The sequence below is a fragment of the Sceloporus undulatus genome, chromosome 1, assembly GCF_019175285.1.
Source record: "Sceloporus undulatus isolate JIND9_A2432 ecotype Alabama chromosome 1, SceUnd_v1.1, whole genome shotgun sequence".
NCBI lineage: Eukaryota > Metazoa > Chordata > Lepidosauria > Squamata > Phrynosomatidae > Sceloporus > Sceloporus undulatus.
The window spans coordinates 86,454,083-86,475,093 of record NC_056522.1 but is presented as its reverse complement, the minus strand read 5'-3'; the positions used below and the strand labels follow the sequence as shown (position 1 = coordinate 86,475,093).

The window sequence follows — 21,011 nt, the reverse complement described above, 5'->3', positions numbered from 1 at the left end:
CTTGGAGTGACTTCCAGAAATTACTCTGGCTGCCATATTCTGTACTAGTTGCAGTTTCCGGACCAAGCACAAGTGTAGCCCCATGTAGAGCGCATTACAGAAGACTATAGACGTGAGATTACCAGTGCGTGCACAACAGACTCAAGATCCTTTACTTACAGAAAAGGGCACAGCTGGTGTATCAGGCGCTCCTGACTGTGGCATTTACCTGGTTCGACATCAGGAGCGACGAGTCAAGGAGCACCCCCAGACTGCAAATGCAGTCCTTGATGGAGAGTGTGACCCCGTCCAGGACTGGAGGTTGCAACCCAATTCTTGGTTTCTGGGCTGCTACCATGAGCACTTCCGTTTTGTCTGGATTCAGCCTCAATCTGTTTTTCCTCATCCAGCCCATTACTGCCCGAAGACATTCACTGAGAGAGGAGACACCATCAGAATTCAAGGTCAACAAATGAGACATGGAGAAATAGATTTGGGTGTCATCAGTGTACTGATAACACCCAGCTCCATATCTCCGAGTGATCTCGCCCAGCGGCTTCATATAGATGTTAAATAACATCAGGGGCAGAATAGCACCCTGTGGGACACCACAGGTGAGCTCCCTCCTACTGGAGCAACTGTCTCCGAGCATCACCCTCTGGGATCTGCCCGAGAGAAAGGAACGGAACCACTGCAATGCAGTGCCTCCAATTCCCAGCCCCCTCAGGCGGTCCAAGAGGATGCCATGTTCTATCGTATCAAAAGCTGTTGAGAGGTCTAAAAGCACCAACAGAGTCACACTGCCCCTGTCGATGCTCAGACGCAGATCGTCGGTCAAGGCAACCATGGCAGTCTCAACCCCAAAGCCTGTCCTGAAGCCAGTTTGAAATGGGTCTAGATAATCGGTTTCATCCAAGACAGCTTGGAGTTGAAGAGCAACCGCCCTCCCGATTACCTTGCTCAAGAATGGTAGCAAAGAGACTGCCTATAGTTGTTCATATCCAGGGGGTCCAAGGAAGGTTTTTTCAGAAGCGCCTAACAGCCGCTTCCTTTAAGCAAGATGGAATATAACCTTCACTGAAGGATGCACTGATGATGTTCGTAAGGAACTGCCTCAATGCATCCCCCCCGGACAGCTAGCCATGATGGGCAAGGGTCGAGAAGGCAAGTTGTTTTCCTCACTCTACCAAGGAGCTTGTCCACGTCATCGGTACTCACTGATTGAAGCTGATCCAGTACAATCTCATTAACGGATTCGCTGGACACCTTGTCCGTTGTTTCTGGTGTTTATCAGACAAGCTCTTAAAGAGGTACTATTCCAGTGTGACTCCTCTAGCTGCCTCCTGTTGCATGCTGGGATTGGCAGTTTTAAGGAGGGGTATTTAGAATTCTCAGGCAGAGAAGTTCAGCTCCTTAAAACTGCCAATCCCAGCATGCAACAGGAGGCTGCTAGAGGAGTCACACTGGAATAGTAGCTCTTTAAGAGCATAGTGTGATAAACATCTCTGTTACAATACTGGCATTTAAGTTGGCTCTTATCTGAGAAATTTTATCTGCAAAGAAGTTGTTAAACGCATCACAGCAGTTAAGTAAAGGGTTCTGCGCAGGGGGTACCTGCGTCAGTTCCCTTACTACCCTAAACAGCTCTGCTGCTATAAATATAACATTTATAGCAGCCCAAGTACAGTTGTAAGTGGTGGGCTATGAAACAGGTTTTAAGACAGATGTCATAAAATCATAAAATCATCAGTAGAAATAAACCTATGTGTGTGTGTTTGCCTTTAAGTCGCCCTTCAACTTATGGCAACTCCATGAACTTCAGTGGGTTTTTTAGGAAAGGAATATTCAAGGGTGGTTTTGCCAGTTCTTTCCTTTGAACTACAGCACCTACAATACCTGATATTCATTTCTGGCTTCCCATCCAAGTACTAACCAATGCTGACTCTGCTAAGTGTTTAAGATCTGATAGGATCTGTTGCCTTTAAGGTATTTAACAAGGAACTAAATCCAGTTGCTGGACCCAATTAGAGTAGGTGTACTGAATCAATGGGAACTTTACAGGCATCACTTATCACCATAGAGTCAATCATTCTACTCTAGTGGAGGCTAACAATTGGATTTAGGTCTTTAAAAAATTGAGTAGAATTAACACAGGCCTTTGCCTGTCTACAAAATCACAACCAGATTGGCACTTGTGAAGCTTTTCTGATTCAGTCACTGAGATGCATTTCTACTGAAAATCACTTTGCCACCAACCTAGTAAAAATCTCTGGGTGTTCTTAGTACTGTTAAGAAACAAATTACCATTTACCAAACTGCCCTATTTTTAATTAGCTATCAATCTCTGCCAAAAAAAATTGTTAAGCTGTTTTTCTGAGCACAATAATCTATTGGAATGAAGAATGCCAATCCTTTGCGCTGTATCTTCAGTATGCTGCCACCAGTTCAGATCCACTGGGTTGGGTTGAAAGAAGTGTTTTTTTTCACAAAAATAAAATTTTAGCTTTGTGCAGTTATTTCCTAAACTGCTAACACTGTAAATCTCAGGCTTATTTTTACATGTTTACTTTGGTTAAATTCACTTCTTAAAAAAAAAAAATTATTTAAACAACAGTAAAATTTATACTAAATGTCACTTTGGCTTGACCCATGGAGTCAGTACTGCTTATTGTAATAGTTCCAAGGCTATCATTATTAATAGCTGCAAGACTATAGTTCTCTTTGCAGTCCAAATACAGATGGCCTAAGTTTCCCATTTTTGTGGAGAAGCTTAGGCATGGAGAATCCTGAGCAAAACTTCTCAACATATAGAGGCTGGGAATGAACCTCTATGAGATGAAGGGGAAACCATTATTTTCCATCAGCTTCAGACTTCCATGAGCCTCTCCTTTTCTTGTTTTTTGTCTGAAGAGACAAAAGGCATCTGCTTCCAATTTTAAACTAACCACATTTCCCGGTGACAGCTAAACTATGGAAACTGTGGCTTTTAAAAAAGTATGCTTAGTTGGAAATACATGATCGCTATTCTCACTAAAGGTACAAGCAACAGTTCCCCAAATTCAGATATCACAACAAACTGTGGCTGAACTGAAACTGAAAGTAGATGATCTCAGTCTGCTTCAGTAGCATGCAAGACATTGGAGGGAACATTCACACTTGTACATGTAATAGGAAACTTTGGCCCAAAACAGATGGGTGGGAAGCACTGTCCTCAGGCCAAAATTAGGGTTCAGGAGCATGCAGCAACCACACGCTCCTGAGCCCTAACACGTATGGACAGCACCATCTTTACGTGGTACCATCCATATGTGGCGCACGTGCACAACACAAGCGCAGCACCATGTCCACACCTCTGCACTGATGACATCGTCCATGCGCCACAAAAAGAACCCAGTTTTTCCAGGTTCTTTTTGGTCCAGAGGGATGATGCGCAGTTTGGCTGCTGCGGCATCTCTCTGGAGGGAAATGGGCGCCTCCAGCCTGTCCCTTTGGGTAGTATGGAGAGCCCCTTTGTCTTCCCATGATGTCTGGATTGCCGTATATACTCGACTATAAGTCGAGAAATTTATGCCCCAAAATGGACTCCAAAATCAGGGATCGACTTATCAATAGGTTATTACTGCTGATAAAGTTAATTTTAAAAATGCCCACCTTCCTCTGTAGCCAAGTAAACAGCTCCCCATTTGAGTCCTGGTGCCGGCAGCCTCTCCTCTCTCAGCGAGTGTGTGTGTGTGAGAGATCCTTCAGCCTTCCCTCGCAGCTGAAGCTAACAAGCAGCTACTGAGGGAAGGGAGAGGGATGCAGAGAGAGGGAGCATGCCCAGGCTTGGACCCCATTTTGTAAGCCATGGGTCTGGAAATGCTGGGGTTAAAGGCAAGTGTCCTCCTTTTTTCCGCCGCAAGCCTTGAGTCTGGAAATGCTGGGGTTAAAGGCAAGTGTTCTCCTTTTCCCCCGCAAGCCTTGAGTCTGGAAATGCTGGGGTTAAAGGCAAGTGTTCTCCTTTTTCCCCGCAAGCCTTGAGTCTGGAAATGCTGGAGTTAAAGGCAAGTGTCCTCTTTTTTCCCCCGCAAGCCTTGAGTCTGGAAATGCTGGGGTTAAAGGCAAGTGTCCTCCTTTTTCCTCTGCAAGCCTCGAGTCTGGAAATGCTGGGGTTAAAGGCAAGTGTCCTCCTTTTTCCCCCCGCAAGCCATGAGTCTGGAAATGCTGGGGTTAAAGGCAAGTGTCCTCTTTTTTTTTCCCTGCAAGCCTTAGTCTGGAAATGCTGATGCAAAGAGGTGTGTATGTATGTATACACCCAGACTTGTTTCCCCATGCTGTTACTGTGACCCTTGAGAGAGGTTCAAAGAGGGAGATGTAGAGAGGGAAGTGGTGCTTTGTTTCCCCCTTTAGATCTTTTGTAACATGCCCTCGACTTATCCACGGGTCATATCAAAATCCATGATTTTGGCCTCAAAAACTGCCCTCGACTTATACATGAGGTCGACTTATACATGAGTATATATGGTAGGCTATTTTTTTTTAACTAGATAGCTAAGATGGGTAAGATAGTTAAATCATTCTGAAACAATCCAAGAGAAATATTAGAGATTTTGTTTTATTCTTTGAAAACTGGTTGACTGCAAAAGCTAAGGAAACTTGTTTATGCATAACTTTGGTTCTTCACTTTGTGTACAGAATGTTCAAGCACTGGATAGTAGCACCTGAGCTTCCCACCAATATTTGACTTCACTAGAAGAAAAAAAACCACTTCGTTTAGCAAGTTAGAGTAATATTTTGCAAAAAATTCAAACAAACCATTGGTGCTTTACTCTTTGCCCATTTAAGTGGTGGTGTAATTTGTATATTGCGGCTAAATTTCAACAGTGCCTCTACTCAAATAAATAGGAATTCTTGGGTTGCACACAAGTTTTGGTTTCCAAGGATGATTTGTCAAACCTGGGCAATATTGAACTAATGTCAAACCTTCTTTTAAAGAGACTGTTTCCAGTCTTCAGAAGATCCTAGAGTGTGATTATGAGGTGGTACGTATTTTCTTGCTAAAGATCATAGGGCAGCCAGCTTTGGAAAAGCAAAAACTCCTGTCTTTAAGACCAGCTCCAGTTGGAAGGAGACAATTGGCCTGTTACAGACTGCCAAAATAAAGCTGCTTCGGGTCTCTTTGGAGGTATGCTATTTAAATGATGCATGGGTCCTAAGAGTCCGGAGGTCGCGCCAAAGCCCCACTCCATTCCTAAGCACTGGAGGGCAGCTTTGGTGCAGCTTCTGGATTCTTAGGGTGCATGCGTCATTTAAACAGCATACCTCCAAAGAGACCCGAAGCAGCTTTATTTTGGCAGTCTGTAACAGGCCATTGTGAATACCTTTTGATGGACCCCTTCCTACATTCTGGTACTAACAGTTGCAAGATACAAGTTGAATGTTCCACACTGTCCTCAATATAGTGTTTTTGGAGAGACACTGTGGGGAAATTATAATAGTGATGAAATAGATATCAGGGTGTTAGAGTCTCAGCAAGTTCCCAACGTTCCAAATGCTGGCACCAGGGTTCAAGAGTCTGTTTTTGTCCCAAGACAGTCAGTGGTTAGAGATTCTAAGATCTGGTCCAAAATAATTGGAAGACCAAAGATTGGGAACCACTGCATTGATGAAAAGCAGGCATATAATTGGCTTAAGAGCTATGTGGTTGAGTCTTTCTATGGGGGGAGGGGGGGAGAAGGACTTAATATAGAAGAGAGTGATGGGTAGAATTGGCATATGTTTTCCCTCTTCTCTGGATTCACCCTGTCCACTGAATGGATTTTCCCCAGTGCTTCACAGTAGCTTTCCTCATCCCATGTACTGGGTTGGATGAACCCAGCACCTGCTCCTTTATATTAATCAAAGCTTGGAAGTAACATATTGGCTGCCATCCTGTTAGTTACCTATGAATGGAATGTTTGTGCCATTACATAATGGGCTTATTTATGTTTTGGACACAGAGGTGGAATTGCACCATCAGGTGTATTTTATAAGTATTGTGAAAGTATTGGACGAGATACACAGTGACAGTGGCCAACTGAGCATTCTTTAGCAAGTCGTGCTTTCTGTCTGCCCTTCCTTGTAGGAACATGCTGAGGATAAACTGGGATAATACAGTGGATTTAGCTCTAGGCAGTTTCCATGAGGACAAAAGATAGATGGAAGGAAATGATGTGGAACATTTCCCTGTACATAGAAAAGTTTACTAGAGATGGCTGTGGGGCAATGGCCTGGTAGGCTTTCAGGGAAGTTTGAGTTTAATACTCTGTATAGGACAATGAGGAATCCAAGGTTAGCCATATGATATCAGTCTTTGGATGGAGTGCAGTCATAACCTTGGAGTATGGATTCATTACAATTTCTGTAGATAGAACAAGAGTGGATCACTTGGTTACCATAGATAAGTAAAGCAGGTAACTTTTCTAGTCAAACACAGAAAAGCATTTCAATGGTCCAGAAGGATAAAAACCTTTTTTTTTTTAGAAAGAAAGTTAGGATTTTGATGGCTATGGAAAAGGGAACTGGAAGATATGCACAAGGTTATTTAAGAGTTTAATCCCAGGTCCCATCCTGTGGTTTAAAATAACAATTCTGCTTTGCTGATCTTAATTTTTTGGAATGCTGTCGGTTGGAAGATTTAGGCAACTGCTGTTTTGCATGGAAATTTTTATTCTAGTTCTGAACAGTTCACATAATCATATTAACACAACTTATAATATTTCAAACTCTCTTATTGGAAAAAAGACAAATCAGTGCAAATGCCAAAAGGCTAAAGTTTAGAAGAGGTCCATAGCACTTGAATTATACAGTAATGTGACATTTTCAATTGCAGACTTTGACATGTAACAAAATCTTTTGTATGTTTATATTCCATTAATTGTATTTCATTAATGTGGCACTTTTTCCTGAAGATACTGAGCGAAATATTTGTGCTGTCTTAGGTTCATGTAAAAGGTTCAGTTCCAAACCTTATGTTGGGTATCCTGTCATATGTATGTTTACTTGGTAATAAATCCCTTTCATTACAGGAGGGAAATCCAGCTGTAGATAGCATTACATACAAAATTAATCTCACTAAATTAATTGGCTCTAAAGCCTAGACTAGAGACAGATCCTATTGATGTCAGTTATATTGAAATGAATCCTATGTATGTATTAATGTGCTGGCCTTTCCAGCCCTCTTTTCTTATTACATTTTATGTATTTAGGAAAATATTCAATCTATCAGATAGTCCACTTTTTTGAAAGCTTGATGGCAGGTGGGGTGCCATCAGCATGCTGATGACACTCAAACACTCAGCTCTGTTTCTCCTTGTCATTGCAGTTAGCTGGGGGCACATAGGTCCTGGACCAGTGCCTGGATGCTGTAATGGGATGGAGGAGGGCCAATAAACTGAAGCCGAATAAACTAAAGCTTATTCCTGTTAAGATGGAGGCTCTGTGAATTGGTGAATTTAAGATCCAAGCCCCAGAATTGCATAAACAGACGGTCCTGAATGGGGCTCCACTTTTCCTGAAGGAGCAGATCCATAGTTTGGGAGTAGTCTTAGACCCATCCTTGTCATTGAAGACCTAAGTGGTCTCTGTGTCTAGGAGTGCTTTATATCAGTTACAACTGGTACGCCTGCTACAGCCTTTCATAGATGGAGATAACCTGGTCGCACTAGTCCATGCACTGGTGCTCTCCTGATTAAAATATTGTAATACACTCTACATGGGGCTGCCCTAGAAGAAGACTCAGTAGCTGCAGCTAATATAAAATACAACAGGTCACCAACTGACAAAGGGCTTGTCTACACTGGTGAAAAACACCATACTCACCTGAAAGCTGGTGCTGGCAGTCCTCACAACATACAGTTACTTCTGGGGAGAGGGTGCTATTTTTGATGCTTATCCTAACTTTGCCCTGAACTAAGCAAAGTCGGGGTAAATTCTGAGGATTCTCACCCTGGAATGATCTTGGGTTTGTTGTTCTTGTGGCCAGTTGTATTGGGTCCAATTCAACTTGATCCAGTTGTCCACATGCCAAGAGTCATGCCATGTCCCTTCTCCATGCTAAGCAGTGCAGGGAAAGGGGATGACCTGTTTTTGGCTCTGCCACTGCTTCCTCACAGACAGGAATCCCATATAATGCCTGCCTGGTTCACTGTCATGTCTGCCCATGTGATCAATGAGGAGGAGATAGAACCATTTCAGCAGAAGTGATGGTTAGGGCCAGGCTATTGCATGGAGTTGCTTGATTGGTGAGGCTATAGCATTAGCAGCAGTACCAATGAGGATGGGCCAGTGGGGCCAATGAGGAATCAGCCTGGGTGGTTCATGTGTACACCCATGCAGTATTACACTGGATTCAGACTGGGGTGTGTGGTCACCATCGTGGTGAATCCAGGGTCAGTCCAGAGCATAAGGCTCCATATGGCTTGTATAGAAATGCCCTAGCATACCATATTGACAGCATATAATGCCTGTGTTAAAATAATTCAACTGTCTTCCAATACACTTCCGGTCAGAATTCAAGGTGCTTGTGGTGACTAAAGTTCTAAATCACTTGGGACTTCAATACTTGAGGGACTCCTTCTCTCCATATGTTCCTGCATGAAAATTGAAGTCTTCTGGGGAGGTCCACCAGTCAGGTCAACACATTATGTTAGGTGACAGGAGTGGACCCTCTCAGCAGTGGCACTCTAATTGTGTAATGCAATTCCAGTGAGAGTTGGAGTCAATCGAGATTCAAGAGGAGGCTCATGAAGGCTCAACTAAGTCCAACTCTCATTTCATTTAAACCTTCATGGTTTATTAATTCATTCCAAATACTGATGTGCATAATTTTAAAACTTTTAAAACTTTTAAATCTGTCTTTAACTCATTACTATGTTTTATTTTTAGTGTTTTAAACTGTGTAACTTATTATTTTCATGTTATTTGTAAACCACACAAATCTTTTTGATATATGGCAAGATATACATATTTTAATTAATAAATGAATTCACCCATGACAAAAAAAGTGTTAATTGGATATGTGGGCATGTCACTTTTTTGGCACATGTACTTTGGAATCTTTTAATTTTAATTTGAAACAGTTAACCTATTGATGGCACTGAGCTTCTGCTTAAACACACCTTTTACATTTGTAATGATGACTAGTTGTGCATTGCCTCCACCCTTATATCTTTTTGAACATGTGCAATCTTTTGTATATATGGAAATGCTGGTAGCTAGTTGGTTTTGAGGATTAGTTATATTCTTTTGAGTCATGGTGATTGTTTGACAGTCCAGTGCAACTTTAGTTCACATAACTCTAAAGATCACAGAACAGAGTGTTATGTTGAGCTTGGAGATACTTTGATATATTTTGAAATATTCTGATATATTATTTATTATTATTATGTGACATGTTGTACAGAATGTTTCAAGTCTGAGTTTTTAATATTGTTCTGCTACTTGTTCAGACTTCCTTATATTTTATCCTGTTGTATATGGGTCTTTTTTTTTTTTCAAGAGAAAGAATGCTAAAAATTCTTAATGCTAACAATTTGCTGTTCCCCTCAACATTAATTCACAAACTTAACAGTATATGTTCACTCTTCCAACATACAAAAGGATAAGAAAAAATGCTTACTTGGAAAATACAAGCATTAGCATTTTTGTAGAGATTACTATTTCAAATCCACTTTTGATTTTAACAGTAGCTACTACAGACTCTGTGAATGGTCTAAACATGCTAACTTTAAGATATTGTACCATCTTGTAGAAAAGTGGTTTGTAATCTATTTAGTGTTCTGTCTAGATGGAAAATCACTAGGATCCCTTCATAGAAAAAGTATTGAATATACAGTGGGCCCTTGTTATACTCCGGGGTTTGGTTCCAAGATCCCCTGTGGATAACAAAAGCTGTGGATGGTCAAGTCCCATTAAATATAATAACATAGCAAAATGCTGTCCCTTATAAAATTGGAAAATCAAGGTTTGATATTTGAAATTTATACTTTTTTTTTTGAACATTTTCAAACCGTGGATACTTGAATCCCTGTATAAAAAAATCCATGTATAAGAAGGGCTGGCTGTAATGCCATAAATCTAGCTGTCAGTCTGAAAGTGCTGAATAAGTCACCACTTAGGTAAATTCAATAGATTTAGTGGTGTACTCTAGTAGGGACACTTTTTTAAAAAAAAGTCATTGTATTGGTCTGTATTGTGTTATGATTCCTGTTACACTAATAATAACAAGACCTTAAAACAGGGTGTTAGATGTATGAGTGTTGACTGAATGGAATCTTGCAACTCTGTGCCTTTTCTTCATAAGATAAACTGCTCTGTAAAGCTTTTATAACAAGGTGGACAAGTTATCTGCCAGATGTTGTAGGACTGCATGTTCCAGAAGGCATGGCCAGATAGCCAATAGTGAGGGAAGGTGAGAATGGTATTTCTACAGCTTGTACATCCCTGCTTTTTTAAAATAGTGTTTTCTGCACTAATATGCCTAACTTTTAACTTCAGATTAGTAACCTTTAAGGATAAAAACAGTTTATTGGCTTCAAAAATAATATTGCAGTTTTAAGTTGGGGGAGGGTTTTTTGTTTGTGTATGCATGTGGTAATTTTCTTTCTGAAGAAGCAGGCCATCCATCTCATGAGACTTTAGTTTTGAAATTCTGAATTGGCTGCTTTTAATCTTCTTTAAAAAATCATTTCTGTTTGCCAGGTTTGGAGGAGACCAACCAGTATACATCAATATTATCAGAGATCCCATCAACCGGTTTTTATCCAATTATTTTTTTCGCCGCTTTGGAGATTGGAGAGGGGAGCAGAACCATATGATCCGCACCCCAAGCATGAGACAAGAGGAGAGATATTTAGTAAGTTGTCCTAAAATCTTGCGTTCTTAATAAAGAAAAACCTATTAAAACCACGGTTTTACTCTTGCCCTATTTAGAGGTATATTAGATACCCATATTCTGTTACTTGACACTTAGTGTGTGGGAAGTGTTTTGTTTGATTTGGAGTTTTGTTTATTTGTTTGTATTGTGCCCTTTACCCAAAGATTGCAGCATGAAGTAGAATCAATAAAACTAGCTTTAAAATGTTTTTAAGACTATTTAAATAGATTAAAACAGGTCAAAATAAAAAATACAGCACACAGTGACCATAATATGATCACTGAGCCACAAAAGCTTGGATATGAAAAGCTCAGTTTAAAATGCTGAAATGAGACCAGTGTTGGTGCCAGTCAGTCACATTGGTAAAGTCCCTCTTCCACATATCCAAAATGTGTTTTATTTTCAGTGATGAAAGACAGAAGAGAGCTCCCTTGGCACATCTTAATGCTTCACCAACCAAGTATATTCAAGGAGGGATACTCCCTCATATATAGAAATCTCAGGCTGCTGATTGCTTTGAATGCCATCATCATTACCTTTAACATTGGTAGCTGGTGCAGTTCACATAAAATGTTTTTCATAAGTTATTCCAGACCGCAATCTAAATGCCACATTCTTCATTCATTCTGGTTTCAGTGTTATCCTCAAATGAAGCCCCATACAGAGAAAACTACAATAATCTATGGAAGTTTATCAGTGCATTAACAATTGTGACCTGGTGATTCCCATCTAGGAAAGATTGTAGCTGGCCAAAATATTCAAAGTGTCTTCCAAATTTGTTATAGCAGAGGGTTACACTCTTGCTCTTCGCTGTTTGGAACAATTCTGTTTCGATAACAGCTTGAAGTTGAAGATGCAAATAACACTACTTTGTCCTCACTGCCTCATAGTAGCCACAACAAGGTATTATTTCTGTGTTCAGACTTACCGGCCTCATAATGTTCACCCAAAAATTAATGTTATTAATTCTAACATTTAAAGTCAGGGAGGGGTTCATAGCTAATTACAGTTGGCCCTCCATTTTCGTGGGGATCCATTCCAGATCCCCTGCGAAAACAGAGGCTTGCACATATTCAAGCTCCATAGGCTTGAATGGGGTACGCCCTCGTGCGGCATTGAAAATAGCGGAGGTCACCCCTCTGCAGATACTCAAGGTCATGGATCTCAGATCCACAAGTTAAAAGGGGAAACTGTAGTCAGCAACACTGTAAGTATTGGCTGGGTGTGTTTGCCAGTTGCTACTTTATTCATTTTGCATAGAGATCTTTTTAATCATTTCATTTCTATTTTAAAATGTTGATATTTTCACTGCATTGCTACTATTTCATACTGTAAATTAGTCAATTATATATAATGGCTAGCAGTCTCTATTTTTCTGAGCTGTGTCTATTTAATCTAAAACTAAATTATTTGTCTAAATCCATTTATGATGCATTAGTGCTTTATTGCTGTTTGCAATATTGGTTTTTTATATCCCCATAAAAGTGTGAATATCATATTAGAAAAGAGTATTACCCAATTGTTGACATGCTATATAAATTCTAATTACTGAAACAGAAATCTGATACAGGCAAGAAATGTTGTAATGAGGTGAATAATTGAAATGCTTCTTTCAACAACAGTTGAGTTCATTTTATTAACCCAGCTCACAAAGCAGATTCTTTGAACAATGCATCTTTGACTTTTGACTTTTGAATTCCTTTCACCACCCCATTTCTGTGATGATAATAGTGTTTCTTGAGGAGAGAGCCAACAGAAGGTGCTCTTGAATATTAGCATCATGATGTTGCATTGTTTTATTATGTGGCTATCTCTTAAATACCATGGGACATTTAACCAAATGAGCAGGAGGATATGCTATCTACAGAAAATAAATTCTGGATAAAATTAGAAAAAGTTTTATGACATGCTTGTTATCTCTTCCCTTCTGTTTCTTCCAGTTATCCATTAGGATAGTCATCCATCAGGGCAACCAAGGCACTTCCAATTAACTCAAAATGTATGCCAGATTGAAATAGATCTAGATAATTAGTGCCATCCAAGAGTGCTTGGGACTGATTTACTTTCACAAGCTTCTTACACAAAAGGAGGTTTACAGCTGGCCCATAGCTAGTATGATCATCAGGTCCAGGAAAGACCCCATTAGGAGGCCAGATATACGAATCACGTCCTGTAGCTAAGTGGTTGTCTTCTCTTTGCCAGATGTAATAAACTTTGATGGACTAGGGTCAAGCAAGGAGGGCCTAGACCAAACTGATCTGAGCAGCTTGTTCACTTCCTCAGGCTATAAAATTTGAAATTTATCAAACAGATATGACCAAGTGTTCATATTTTTTATATAATATCTCCAGGACCAGCATAAACTACTGGCTGGAAGATGTGCAAAAATTGAATGTCTCAAATAAACCGAAGGGCAATGGTGAAAAGTCTGGAAACCATGCCCAATAAAGAGTGACTTAGGGAGCTGGGTATGTTCAGCCCGGAGAAGAGAAGGTTAAGAGGTGATATGATAGCCTTGTTTAATTTTTTTTTAAACTACAAATTCCAGATTTCCTTAGCAATGAACCATGGCAGTTAAAGCAGGATCAAATTCCGTAGTGTAGATGCAGCTTTGATTTGGTTTTATAGTCTGTTATTTTGATGTAAGCTGCTTTAAGCTTAAGAGGGGCAGTCCATAAATAATTTAAGTTAAAATACACAAATGATAGTATAATTGAAAGTTAGAATTATTGGTTGAACTTAAGTGATTCCCAAACTCTGGTCCTCCAGGGGGGGTTTTTTGTTGTTGTTTTGTTTTGTTTTGTTTTAGTTTTGGTCTTTTCAGCTCCCAAAAGTCTCAGCCATCTTAGTCAACAGCTGAAGTCCAAAACACCTGGGAGGCCAGAGTTTGGGAATCACTGTTAAGGGTTGTTTTTTCAAAATTGTTTTAGGGTTTTATTCATAATGGTCCTCCTCCCCTTGACAGTTTCTTTTCTTTTCTTTTCTCTTTCTTTCTTTCTTTCTTTTTTCTTTTTTTTGACAAAAGGATATAGTCTTGTGTTCATAACGTACAATTGACTTGCAGTGCCACTGTTAAAGGCCACATACTGATTTGATTGCAAACTTTGAGACCTGGAAAAATTCAAAGGGTATTTATATGGCATATAAGGCCTAAACTATAAAGGAGAAAGATCTGCATGTTTTAGAATGTGTGTGTGTGTGCACGCATGCTAAGAGCATAGTGACAGCTTAGTTCCAGGCAGAGCACTAAGGGGCTTGACAGACTGCCCTGAAAGGGCGGGCTGGAGGTGCTCGTTTTTCCTCCTGTGGGACGCCACAGCAACCAAACCGTGCGGTCTCCCTCCACACCAAAAAGAACCCGATAAAAGCAGGTTCTTTCAGTATGCATGACAGACGTCTTCAGTGCACCATTGGCACACTGTCGCGCATCAATGACGCAAGCATGGCACCACGACGTGCGGACACTACGCCACGTTTGCGTCATCCTGGTGGCCCCCATGTGGACAGGGCCGAGTCATGATGACGGTGCCGCTGCGCACTAGGGCTCAAGACCATGCGGTTGCTCCACAATACCGAGTCCTAAAATCGGCCCCAGGCTGCCATTTTTCAGCAGTCTGTACCAGGCCTAACTATCAAGATCAGTTTGCTATGATTTGACCACTGATGAACCTTAAAACAGGTGACACATTAGAGGGTAATAGCTGATGCCATCAGATGGCTGATGTAATCTGACAAAAAGCAGCCAAGAGTAACTGTAACCATTGGTTCATCTAAGAACCTGACTGGAAGAGAGAAAGATGTTTATATAAACGAGATATAGTAAGTGTCTATTAGCTCATTGGACAAGATATGTCAGCTGATTAGGCTACAAAAGATATCAAACAAGTTGAGAGAATACAGATTGTCTGATTGTCAAACTTCACCAGAGATATGCTGAAATTCAGTCTCCAAGCTACACTGTTTCTAATTTATAACTACCCAGACATACTTAGGGAGATAGACCATGCTGGTAAGAAAAAATCTCTGCTCTCACCTAGGATATGCTAAATGGATATATTGCACATTCTGCTAGATTTAGTAATGGCTGCTTAGATACAGCAGTGCCATGGATATTAATCCCTTGGATACCTGTGTGTTCACAGATGCCTGTGTAGAGATGCATAGTTCCTTAAGAGAAGAGTATATACTCCTTAGTGGATACATGGCTAAGTTACAGTAAGATGCTCATGTTCTTTTATGAGTTAGCTGTAAAGAAGCCTGGTAAAAAGATGGCTCAGTCCTTATGAAAATGTAACATGTTACCTGCCATATACTCTAATACAGTGCACCTGCATCATACGCCAGCGCGCCTTATGCAGTTTCCAGCATACACTGGAAGTTGCGCCGGAAAAAGTGATGCCATGCTCCGGAAAGAGTAATGGCATGCACGCCATCACAGGCACGAGCCCCATTGGCTTTAATGGGACTCGAGTGTATGCGGAATTTCCCTTACGAGGAGGGATGTCCGGAATGGATCCCCAGCGTAAGGGAAGGGACCACTGTATAATCAATATATGATGCCTTTCAGACAACATAATGTAAAGATGTGTCTAGACAGAGAGTGTATATATTTGTATAGTTTGCCTTTAATAGTCTAAAATAGTGGTTCCCAACCTGTGCTCCAATGAGCCCTTAGGGCTCCACGTGCACTTCTCAGATGTTCTGCCGCCACTCCAGGAAATAAATAAAAATTGAATGAAATTAAAGAATAAGAAACAAAAAGTAACACTACTCCTAAACATCATTAACTAGTAAGACATAGGGTAGGCCTCTTAGGGGCTCCACCATAGAAATTGATTCTAAAAAGGGCTCCACAAGTCAAAAAGTATTCAGATACTTCGGAATACTTAATTGGAGTGTTAATGTTCCCTAGATTAACTCTCTCTGGATTTCGCCCTTGCTCACAAATTTCACACCCAGGTGACCAGAGGGTGATAAAAAGGACCCCAGACAGACATAAATTAGCTGACAAATGGCAAAGAACCCTCAATCCCTCCATCTAAAGAGATGGGGTGGGGAACTATACCTATTTCACCACTATATAAAGATTTTATCAGAAATACCGTATATACTCAAATATATATGTTGACCTCATGTATAAGTCAAGGATTTTGCCACGACCCATGGATAAGTCAAGGGTAAAACTTGGACACTCCTTCAGGGTGCGTATGGCAAGAGAGACTCTCATTGAGGCTTTTTGTTTCATTGTTTCAGCGTTCATTTCAGCCAGACGTGTGGGTGGGAGAGGGACTCTTAAACAAACAGCAATATCAATCAATTACCCAGGACTGTTTTTGCTTGGCTCTTGCTTGCTAAACTCCTCTCTGCCCTACATGGGGAAATCTGAAAGAGCTGCTATCACATTTCCATAGTGACATGTAAATAAGTCGACCTTGGATTTTGGGGTCAGTTTTTCGACATAAGGTTTTAGATTTATGGATGAGTAAGGCCCATAGTTACTAAGATTCCTTATGATTATAGCATTTGATATTAGCAAATTTAATAGAACTATTTCATTCCTTGTATCTTGGTGGGCTGTAATATAGGGTGATGCTGTCATCCACTCCCTTCTACTACATGCACAGAAGCTTTTAAATCTTCTACCATATTATACTTAGTTTTACTTTAGTGTAGCACTTTATTTTTGATTAGCCAATAAATAAGTGTAAAATAGACTGCGATTATTCTGTAAACTTTGTTACATTGATACCTTCAGACTACCGTAACAAACTTCTTACTAGGTTTTGGTAAATATTTCTTTATATCAGGAGATGTTTTTAGGGAGTCCATTGATGCAGTTAATTTTAATGACTTTTTTTGGAAGCAATATTTATAGTATTCCATTATTCTTTGTGTCTCTCTGTGTTTATATTCACTGATATGCATGGAAGACATAAGAGTATGGGAAAATATATTTATGCCAAAGTCATTGGGTGCTTCATCACAATACAAGAGTAATGTTACTAATATAAATTCTATCTTACCACTTTATAAAGTGCTGTATAGGCTGTGGTTTCATATCCAGAAGCACTCAAATATTGGATGCCTTTCAAGAAAATCTTCTTTAACTTGAAAAGCTAGGTAGTTTTTCATAAAGTTTAATGTTGTCCATACCAGCTTTTAAGACTGTTGGTTTGCTTGCTGTTTGTACCTTCAGGAATAAGTTCTGTTATATTCCAGTGGTCATAATTATGGATCTGTAATGTGTGTTAGATGAAGCCTTAAGCAGTTTCAGTTATAAATCAGTTGTTTCAATCAGCTATGAAAAATGTAGCCTGCCGCAATTGAGGTTCCGTGAAGCTCCCCTTCAAGGCCACAGCTGTTGCAGAACATGTCAGTCTGCCCCTTGATGGAGTGAACCCCCAGGTCACACAGTACAAGTACTCTGTAGTCTGCATTAATTTGTTTTCATATTCTGCCTGCCACCAGTGTATGGGACCTGCTAGACCAGTGCTGTTGGATGTGATGGCTTTTGGCCCAATGGTGATCCTTGAATGACTGGCTACCAGTCCCTGGCAAGTTTCCAGGAAAGAGAGAAAGAGTTGCACCCAGTGAGTAGAAATACAGTGCAGGTCCCTGACATATTTGGGGGGAGGGGGAATAAGAAGCACTGCACTAGACAAATTGAGAGTCTGATTCAGTTTTAGTTAGTTTCATATAGAGATGGCCTGTGTATTTTTAAGGCCTTACCCATATATTTTGGCATACTGTGTTTTTCAGAAGTGAAAATAACACCTCTTCTATCAAAGATGAGCAAAGTGGAGCCTGAAGCTACCGGGAAGCCCCTAACATATATAGCTCTCCTGAGAGCCACACACTTCTAAAGTCCTTTTTCCCCCCAGTTCTGGGTTTCAAGGTGTCAACATCATGCAAATATGAAAATGTAACTGAACTATCAACAGAATTAAAATCAATTTGAAAGCATCAATATTAACAAGAAAAGCAGCAAATATAGAAAATTTAGCATGTTGTTAGAGGACCTTTCTCCAGAAGCAATGCATTCTGAATGGCCTGTTCAGAATTCTTCATCTGTCTTCAGAATCAGAAGGAGAGTGCCAACTCAGACTCTAGAAGGGGAATTCCAGAGCAGCTGTTCAGAATGTCTTATCCTGTGTTACCACCAAATGTATCTGGGAGGGGTGTGGAACAGAGATAAAACATAGGCAGACTCATATGGGGTCCTTCGGATGATCTGGAGTCAAGCCACATCAAGCTTTATATATCATAATGAGCACTTTGAATTGTACTTGGAAACAGGCCTGTTCCCAGTGGAGGTGTTGTAACCAAGGAATAATATGCCCCCTCGAGCAAGCCCCAGTTAAAAACAAAGGTGTTTTGTCACTTGTAGAAACTTTCAGGAGCAGCAGTTTGGATACTTACAGAGAAAGAAAATAGAGGTTGTTAACAAGCCACTTCTATTTCACTTTCTTTGTTTTATTTTTAACTAGGTATAGCCCTTGGAAAGTCCTGAAGGCAGAATGTTGCCTCCCTGGACCTTGGCAGTTGCTCACCTCTGTCTTATATGGCTATCATTTATCCTTAAGATCCTCAGAGGAGCTATTATTCCAGCCACTTAATTTTTCAGGAATGAAAAGCTTGCTAGCAAATAGGCAGGCCTTTTCTAGTGGTAGCACTCATTGCTGTAGTATCCCTTCCATAAAGGTTTTTACCAAGTAAGCTTCCTTGAAAGTTTTCTTTCTTAGGATGCCTTTTGGGGGTGAGATTCTGATTCAGTAAATATTGATTGCATATTTTCAATGTCTCATGATAGTTTTTCATTTATTTGATTTGTATTTTAATAGATTCTTATTTGCATAAAGCAGTGAAGTCCAAACTGTGGCCCTCCAGATGTTTTGGACTTCAGCTCCCAGATTCTCAGACCATTAGCCAAGATGGCTGAGGTTTTTGGGAGCTGAAGTCCAAAACACCTGGAGGGCCAGAGTTTGGACATCACTGGCACAAAAGGTCTTTTGACCATAGAGAAATATTTAAATTTAGCAAATGAAATGAAATAAAATTCTTGGTGGCTGTTCTTTACACTCAGGAGACACCATGCCAAATTAAAGTGCTATATCCTAACTTTTTAGTCTGACAAAAGTGTTTAACACCTCATGCTTACCCTGCTTATTCTGTTAAAAAAAAAAAAAAGGATAATCTTTTCACTACTAACTGTATTACTAAGTGTGATATTTTAGTGCCTGCCAGTGCTGAGGTTTTGGTCTTGAAATATCAGGGTTGTTGTTTTTTAAATTCCACTGACCATTTGGGATCTTAGTACAAATATAGTTTCAGGCTTTGCGTCTGCTCCAAAGAAAATATCAGTTTGTACAAAGTGTTGGATAAGCTTGTTTAAAGTGTTTTGGTGAATTTCTCTGTTTACCAGAGATTTCACTTGAAGCCAGCAATCCTCTACCCAAAACCAGATAGAACAGAATCAGCGGCTACATGGCTTAAATGTAACTTGGGTATTTGAATTCAGAAGAGTCTTGCAGCTACTCTTGTTAAGCTGAATCAAATGTCTCTCTTTGCCACCCTCTTAACGAGCAAATACAGTATGTCTTGCACCCAATGCCAATCAGGTATGCCACTGTGTTATACATGAGTCTAGTAGATGTCCAGAAGAGGCTCATTGCACTCCTGATAGTAGGATGTGTCAATGTCCACTCACTACTGTTCTCAAGGTGGATATCTTTTTTCATCACATCTTTGTACACAAGAATATAAGTGCTCTTCAGAATCAGACCAAAGGCCTCTCTAGAAGAATATCCTGTTTCTTGCTTTGGCCAGCTAGCTATCTTGAAGAAGCCCACAAGCAAGACATATGAGGAATAGTCTTTTCCCGCTGCTGTTCCCAGCAGCTGGTATTCAGAAATCTTGAAAGTGGTATCCAGGAAACATTGATATTCTCCATGAGCACCTCTAATCACCTATTAAAGTCTTTAATGTTGGTGACTATCATCACATCCTGTGTGGAATTCCATATTTAAGTAGTCTGTAGGATGGCCTATTGTCTGTTCTGAATCTTTCACCATTGGATAACCCTAAGTTCAAGATTTATGATAGAGAAAATTTTCAATTTTCTTCATTTAATGTAGTCTCCTATAAATCTCTATAGTGTTCCAACTTAAGGTTTGTTTGTTTTTTTTCTGAACTAAGAAGCCCCAGACATGGTTGTCCAACCTCAATAGAGTTGTTCCAGTTCTTATTCCTTTGGATTGCTCTTTTCTCATTCTAAAATAATTTATTTGAAATACAGATTGCATCTGTACACAATATTTCATGTGTGTTCACCACATAGTTTATTTTCAGTTTGTTCCTTGATTATCCCTACTGTGGAATTTATCTTCTTCCCATCTATCTTACCCTGGCTCTGCATTTTCAGTTAATTTATTCAGCCCAAGAAAAAGATGGGGTATGAATTCAAGAAATAAAATAAAATAAATTTGCCTTGACCCACAATCTCTTTCCAGCTATTGGTCACTACAGTCCAGAGTCCATCAGTGTATATATGAAGATAGGGTTCTTTTTGTCTACCTCTTGTGTATATGAAGTTGGAATTCCTTTGCTATGTTTTTGAATAGCCATATATACGGTATCATTCTGGTTGCTTCTCTCCATATACTTTTGAACATACTGAAAGAACTCTAAAATGTTAGTGAAAAAATACTTTCCTTTGCAGAAGCTAGTCATTCTTCATCAAGATTTCTTCTGTATACTTAATAATTTTATATTTAATAATGTACCTAGAATTCATATTACTTTAACCAATCTATTATTTCCTGGATCCCCTTTATAAAATTGGGCCTAACTCCAGTTGTTAATCCCAGCCCATTGAAGAAATGGAGTTTACACAACTATTTGGTTTACCATCCAGCAGTTGATTCAATTTGTCTACTCTAGCTGGAAATAGCAATTGGATCTAGGCCTTTGTGTTACGTTGGTTACTCTCTAGTTCTGTGATATAGAGCTTTATGATAGGAATAAATTGTAGATTTAAGTGAGATTTAGTCACATTTGAGTTCCCTAAAATCTTTTTAGGTAGTTACCACTTGAAATGTATGTACTAGTCATATTTATTTGGTCCATAAGGTTCAGGCTG

The 21,011-nt window shown here is 39.9% G+C and overlaps 1 protein-coding gene across 1 annotated transcript in view; it reads left to right on the top strand.

Moving 5' to 3' along the window:
• Positions 1-21,011, top strand: part of UST (uronyl 2-sulfotransferase) — a 194,007-nt gene that overhangs the window by 112,190 nt on the left and 60,806 nt on the right. The window contains exon 5 of the mRNA XM_042445999.1: positions 10,699-10,852. Coding sequence (XP_042301933.1) covers positions 10,699-10,852 — 154 coding nt within the window. The remainder of the gene's footprint in view (positions 1-10,698; positions 10,853-21,011) is intronic.